At 31.5% G+C, this 7,515-nt stretch overlaps 1 protein-coding gene across 1 annotated transcript; it reads right to left on the bottom strand.

The window, feature by feature from the left end:
• Positions 1-5,090: 5,090 nt before the first annotated feature.
• On the bottom strand, positions 5,091-5,552 carry LOC141695896 (uncharacterized). Its single transcript, XM_074500103.1, has one exon. The coding sequence runs from the start codon at positions 5,550-5,552 to the stop codon at positions 5,091-5,093; it is 462 nt and encodes a 153-aa protein (XP_074356204.1).
• Positions 5,553-7,515: the final 1,963 nt, after the last annotated feature.

Below are 7,515 nucleotides of genomic sequence, written 5' to 3'. Positions count from 1 at the left end.
GTTGGCTACCTTCAGCCATCGGCTTTTTGCCCGCACGTCTCCTTCCTGGGGCTACTTCATCATCCGAAGATTCGGAGACTCTCTCAGTGTACGGACCAGAAAATTCCTGATCCTCAGGAATAGGAGCCAAACCTCGTATGTATGGGGGCGATCGCCCTCGTGCTTCACTCCGCCCAGCATGTCCGCTTCCTCCAACCTCGGGGTAAAGGGGCATCCCATAAGGGGGGTTAGTAGTAGCAGCAGTTGAATATTCGTACCCGACGGGTCGAGAATTCATAGGTGCATATATTTGTTGAACTTGAGGATTCATACCTTGAGTAGCCGAGGGGATGGTCCCTTGTGGCTGAGGTTCAGTTGCCCCTATCTGGGCTTCTCCTTGCGTGGTTGCATAGGTTGAGTGAGGAGGCACCTTCACAGTTGAAGAGATCACTTGGGTTGTCCCCGTTGGTGTTTCTCCTCCAAGGGCTCTAACTGTTCTCCGTGTTCTCGCCATGATTATTGTTGTGCTTCCCACAGACGGCGCCAAATGTTATGGATAAAAAAACTAAGGTTATTATTTGTTGTATTTATTACTAAGGTTCGGGAGCTCAAGGCCTTCAATGGCTGCTCTCGTGTTTCGTAACTTAATTCTGCCTTTACGAGATGCCTACGTATCTCTGTGAATTAGAGAATCAAGCCAAAAAACGTAGTTCTGATCTGTGGGGTGAGACCCCTTATATAGATGTTGGTGGTCCTAGATTTGGACTTGGTATTGGAGACTTGGTGGTCAAGTCTCTGAATTAGAATGGACTTTGGAGTCCTAAATAGTAGGAAACTGATTCCTTATCCTTCTAGGTCCTTTAGAGGTAAATCTGTAAGGATTTATGACCTTATTGGGACTCTTTTCAATAGCTGATTTTTCCCTTATTAATTAATTACGAAATTAATTAATATTCAGGGTTTTTGGGTCTTCTTTGTTTAATCAATTCTGATCTGCTCCATCAGGCCTGATCAATGTATTAACATTTCTGGTCTGAATGTCATACATCTTCTTATTGGGCCTATCAGCCCAAATCATTTATAATTAGTGTAATATTAATTACACAATCAGGATTTATTTATCCCTATCAGATATATAACGTCCGTTAAATGCAGTTGACGGAATGCAATCGCGTGTTAAAAAAATTAAAGAAGAGTCATGCGAGTGTCTATTATTAAAACTCAGCCAGTTTTATGCAAAAAAAAGTTATAACTGAGGCTATCTTCACGCAATTAAGTCTATTTAATACACCATAAAATGGTTTCAACAAAGAGATCAGCACAGAACTCATCGACCTACTCAGATTGATCATTACCGGATATATGGCCGAGTTTGACGAAAATTATACACACTTGTTAAAATCTGTTCGAGTTAGTCTAATCTCTTCTCCCACGTTCCTTTCAATTTTATAATTCAATTTTATGCCGTTTTAAATAATATTAAAATAATATATTATACTTAAAATACATGCCAGACCCGACCCCTCTCAGCTCTCTCGGTGGGACTGAGGGAGGAAATACCATTTTTCTTTAAACTTTCTCATCTCCCACTAATTACATTTACTATTAGCTATGTTGTTAATAATTAATTATATTGGTTATCAATTATTATACAGGGTAAAGCTATACAATTTGTTCTTGACATGACGATAAAGCTATACATAGATACCTAACTTTGAGCATGTGGCCACTTATGTGCTTCAAACTTTGGGATTCAAAGAAACAGCCGCGCATGGGCATATCTTAAGATCCCCCAGTTGCATAAACTGTAATGTGTTTGTGCCTGCATTTCCCTTTTACTTAATTGGAGGCTCACAAAGAAACACCCATACTTTGTACTCATGCATGTATCAACTCATTATATACATATTTTATATTAACTTAGTTAGCAGACAACTTAGAATGTCACGAATTATCCGTACAAATATTCTCCCCCCTAGTTTTAAGTTTGAGTTGCAGGTTGAAATATATATCGGGGATCTTTTAAATGGGGCCAGCAGGTGCCGTGTAATTGGTTTGTTCATTCTATCTCTAATTTTCCATACTTAATGTTTGGTTGGAATTTTTTTTTAAAACACATTCCTCGAACACTCCATTTTCATACTTATGGTATGGGTGATCAATAAAAAAAAAGTATACGGAATAATATTTATTTTTATTTAATCAATTAAATTTTAATATTTAATTTTAATATTAAAATATATTTATAAATTGAAATATATTTAATTGATTATCAAATTTTATTTTAAATTAATTATATTTAGTTTCACAATTTTTTAAATTATATATATTTATTTTATCACTGAATCAAACAAATGATAACTAAATATTTTGCTACTTTAACCCTTTCATGATTTCAAATTTATACGATTTTTTAAATTAAATGAACCCGCTAAGCTCGCATATGTATATAATTATTAAATATTAATTGAAAACGTGTTCGAAGAGAACGTTGTTTTATAGTATTTTCTAGCACTTAATTTTGCCATCGAAACATTGAGCATGATGGAACTTCGAATCGCCGCCGAATAAAACTAAAATATCATTTCAAAGTAACCACTAAAAATTTAAAATATCCCATAAAATAAATGCAACAAGCCTAGAGCATAATTTTTCTTGCAAATCTAATAAGAAATTCATAATTCTCATTTTACGACAATAATCAGACTACAACAATTTTTCCTTAAAACATTATCTTTTCGTCCTACGATATAAGTCTCTTTTAAAATTATTACGTATATTAATAAAAATTTAATTTAATGATATATATATATATATATATATCTCTGATAGACCTGACGAAATGGGTCTGAATCCGAAAAATCGAACCGAAATTCATCAAACCGAGAGCCGAATGATACAGTCTGATAATTATCCGAAAACCAATTAAAATCGATCCGAAAATTATAGGAACCGAAAATGATCCCATTATAACTTGAAACCGATCAAAACCGAATAATATATTATCTGAACCGAATATGATCCGAAATAAGCAAAATTCATACTTTATACAATTTTACGTTTATTATAACATAATTAATTTATCATAATTTATTGTAAAAGTACATTATATATATTAAAAATAATAAATTTAATAAAATATATTTTTTTAGTTTTACAAATTGAAAAAATTAAAAAGTTATGATCCGAAAATATCCGAACTGAATTTAAATTAAATAAAATTTCAATTGATTTAAATCTGAATTTCATTCAATTTTAATCGGAATTAGACCCGAACCGAATCATAACTGATTCGATCCGATCTGAATAATTTCTAACTATATCATAATCCAAAAGTGGATGCGATCTGAAATTGAACGGGTTATCCGATTTGTTAGGTGCGCTCATAAATATGAATGGAGATTTATATTCAAACCTCATTATTTGTTATATATATATTTCAAAAATATTCAACCCTCATCATTTGTTATATAGCTATAAAAAATAATGGTTTTGAATAATGTCAATATTTTTGTATTGAAAATTATAACTGAACAAATATTATTAAATTTTATTTTTAAAAGATACTAGTTCTATTATGAAACGGAGGGAGTATTTTTTTGTGAGCTAGGGATGATTTTTTTATGTAACAATTTTGCACCGGGGAACAAGGAACTACAGATGAGCTAGGAATATGTGGGACTCGGATATGCACTATAAATTACAGTATAAATGTATTTTAATACAGAAAAATTATTTAGGCAGACAATGATGCCTGGCTTCAGGGCTTCTTTCATGATAATTAGATACATGATAACTAGATACAGCTAATACTTTTGTATATTAATCTTTTAATTTGCATAAAGATAGGAATATTTGACCTGATAAAAAAAAGAGATAGGAATATATGATTTTGGAACAATACCAAAAATGCTTAATATTTGGCAAGTTATAAAACTTAATTAAGTTAATTTTACTCATCGTAATTCAAATCTTAAAATTAGTTAGTCCAGTATTTGCAATCCGCCACTTTCACTGCTTGTCTGTCTTCAATTAATCGTACAAATTAAACGATTTAATTAATTTGGCTGTATTAATCACATAAATTGATTTTTATCAAGTATAACTAGATGTGATGTCGTAAAGTAGCCAACATTTGCTCTTTGTGCAACCGCGTGTAAAGCAAAATCTAAAGATGAACTGATAATTTGTATGCACGCGTGTCAAAATTCTCCCCCGAGCATATTGTCAACCTTTAACAACTCCAGGTGAAGTTACGTTGCCATTTACTACTATGTTTACTCATAAAAATCGATTTTATACATAAAAAATATTAATTTTAAAAAATAATAATTTTTTTATAAAAATAAAATATCTAGATTTAAAGTTTTTCTCAACTATATCGATTTTATACATAAAAAATATTATTAAACTCATCATTTTACTCATTTTTCTTATTTCCCCTACTACTTTATCAAATTTTCTTAATCTCTGTAACCAATCCAAATATAATAAATAGAAGGAACATAAGGAATATATTTTATTATATATACCTATATATTGATCAACTCAATTAATGTGGAAGAAAATAACAATAATTTGACGTTAAATTATTAGGGATATTCTTTTTTTTTGTTCCAATCCTTTTTATTTATAATAATTATACTATTGAAAATACTAGCTTTCTCTCTACTGGACATTTACTTTTAATTATAAAAAAACATAAATTAAAGAATAAAAAATATCAAATAAGATAAGGAATATGCGGGGAGTATTATTTGAGTGCCTATTATATGTCAAGATATGCTAAAATTAATATATTTTAGGATCTCCATATTGGGGTGTCGATGAGTTGTAATTACAAATATTTTTATTTTGAATTAAGCGAGAATCAAATTGTATGTTAATAATTTATTATTAGCAATATTTATTTATTGAGCGAGTGTTGAATGCAAAATATGATTCTATAATAGATGAATTTTTATCATTTAAAATATCACACAGCGCTCGTCATTATAATTTATTTTTTTTGCCATAAAAGGATGAATTTCATTAATAATTCAAATCATTCAGTATTATATGATACAGTTCTGAGTGGATATCAACCTCCTCCCATGTACGATCATGTACGATCAGCATGTACGATCAGCATGAGAAAAGCTATGTCTCGCTAAATAGTGAGCCACTCTATTTGCGGAACGTTTAACAAATCTAAACAAAATATTTTTACTTCTGAGGTTTGCAAGCATGTCACAACATTCCTCAATAACTGAAGCCAAGTAAGAATAACCATAGATCGAGCTACGGATAGCTTGTACCATTTGCAAACAATCTGATTCCACGATCACATATTTGCATCCTCTCATCATGATCCAGCTCAGAGCTTTCTTAATACCAAAAACTTCTGCCAAATCAGAGTGAAGACGTCCTTGAAAGTATTTGGATCTTGCTTCAATCAGCTGGCCTTCATGATCTCGAATGATATAAGCACGACCATAGCACTTTGAGTCTTCAAAGATAGCTGCATCGGAATTTATCTTAATACTATTGATCATTGGTTTTCGCCAGTGTTCGTCGCCATCATTATGAGACATATATCCCATGAAAATTGAAATGGTCAAAGGTTCTGTCCTGAACACATCTCCACTGATTAAGATTAGACAATGCTGAATCCACTACTTCTTTGACTTGTAAACTATGTTGGTTCCAAATGAGATCGTTTCGTTGTTCCCATAACATCCAGTAGACCATAGTTATGATATGCATTAGTTCCTTATCCTTTTGTTGAAAGACCAGATTAAGCCAATCTGGAAAGAGCTGAAATTGCTAGAGACTGTTTGTGTAAACACTCTGGACCAACATGCTGCTGCAAAAGGACATGTTACTAGAACATGTATGATTGTTTTATAGGTCTCGTTGCAGGTAGAGCAAATTGGATTAACCGGAACTCTTATTATCGACAATAGATCTTTAGTTGGCAAACAATTTGTTAGGTCCCAATTTGTTTGTAGAAGGGGGGTTGAATGCAAACAATACCGTTTAATCGAATAAAATGCGGAATAAAAAGGTGAAACAAAATTCAAGTTAAATAAAACTTTTATTAAACTTGAAAGGTGTTACAACAACGGTATCTGTTACAAGGGATTAATCCCAAATCAATTATTACAAATCTAGAATAAATTCGATATTAACTTTTTCTATTTTTGCAATGAAAAGATCAAATGCTAAATGCGATTTGAGATTATGTTCTAGGGATTTTAATCCGCTAGATTGTTACACAAGAACAAGATAAATAATTCTAGTGGTTTGGATTTAACTTTACAATCTAGAATTTTGATCTTGAATAAAGCAGATGAAAAATGAAATGATTTGCTTTTGTTTCTGCTGTGTTCTTGACTTGTGTATTCTGTTTGAATAATTGCATGAATGTCTTCTGCTTTCTGTTGTTTAAGTAAACAAAACAATCCAGTTGAATCAGCAAGACTTTCGGCAAGACAATCAAATGAACTGGCATGACAATCCATTTGAACTGGTAGGACTTTCGGTGAGACTATCCTTTTGAACTAGCAAGACAATCCCAATAGCTAGCAAGACAATTAGAATGAACTAGCAAGACTTTCGGTATGACTATCAATAGTCATACCGATTGTCATAGTAGTTCAAATCATATTGTCTTACTGAATTATTAATAGATTTTAGTCTAATAAAAATTCTGAAAATCCTTAATATTAATTCTGAATTAATTAATCAATTAATTCAATTAATCAATAAATTAATCTTTGCAGATATAATTTATTTTCTTAATTAAATTATATGATTTAATTAATAGAGAATTAATACTAATCTTGAGCAGCAACCATTCTTCTGAAAATCTTCTGAAAATCACTGTCAATTATGAATCAATTCCACCACTTCAATGTTGACACTCGATGTACTGTCTGGTTCATGAGTGACTAACTTCCGTGACATTTTTCAAGCCTTGACCTTGATACTCTTGACTTTCTTCAGACTAAATCCTTGTAATTAATTGATACCTTGACGAGATCTCTGTCACTTGATTAAATCCACAATCTTGATTTATATCACTGAGGCTTGATCAATTTCTTGAGCTTCTTCCAGTGAATTAAGTCTTCAAGTATGTAGATGAATAATGTTTCTTAACCCTTTGACAGATGTTACTTTGTGAGATCTCTCTGACGATAGATCCACTATTTACTTATTACATTCTTATTTGAGTTGAGTTAAATCCTCGAATAAACAAATAGGCTATGACATATGCCTTTCAATCTCCCCCTATTTGCTTGTTAGACAATAACAACAAATACCTAGAGGATAACTCAACTAACAAATAAGAAAAAGATATAAACAGTAATGCAAAGTAAATAGCAGAAAAGTTCTGGATTATATTTAACATTTTCCAGATTCCAAAAGAAATTTACAAGTGAATACAATATAGATGTTCCTCTAGCCTGAACATATAACTACATTAGTCTATCTTGATTCATAAAGCTCTAATCATATTACATTGAGTTTTGAGCTAATTGACTTCAGTTGTCT

This window comes from Apium graveolens, chromosome 11 (genome assembly GCF_009905375.1).
Source record: "Apium graveolens cultivar Ventura chromosome 11, ASM990537v1, whole genome shotgun sequence".
In the NCBI taxonomy this organism is placed as follows: domain Eukaryota; kingdom Viridiplantae; phylum Streptophyta; class Magnoliopsida; order Apiales; family Apiaceae; genus Apium; species Apium graveolens.
This window is presented reverse-complemented; position numbering and strand designations above follow the sequence as displayed.

Bases quoted from the DNA above. Each gene is read 5' to 3' on its own strand.
- LOC141695896 (XM_074500103.1), bottom strand. From the start codon at position 5,552: ATGTCTCATAATGATGGCGACGAACACTGGCGAAAACCAATGATCAAT.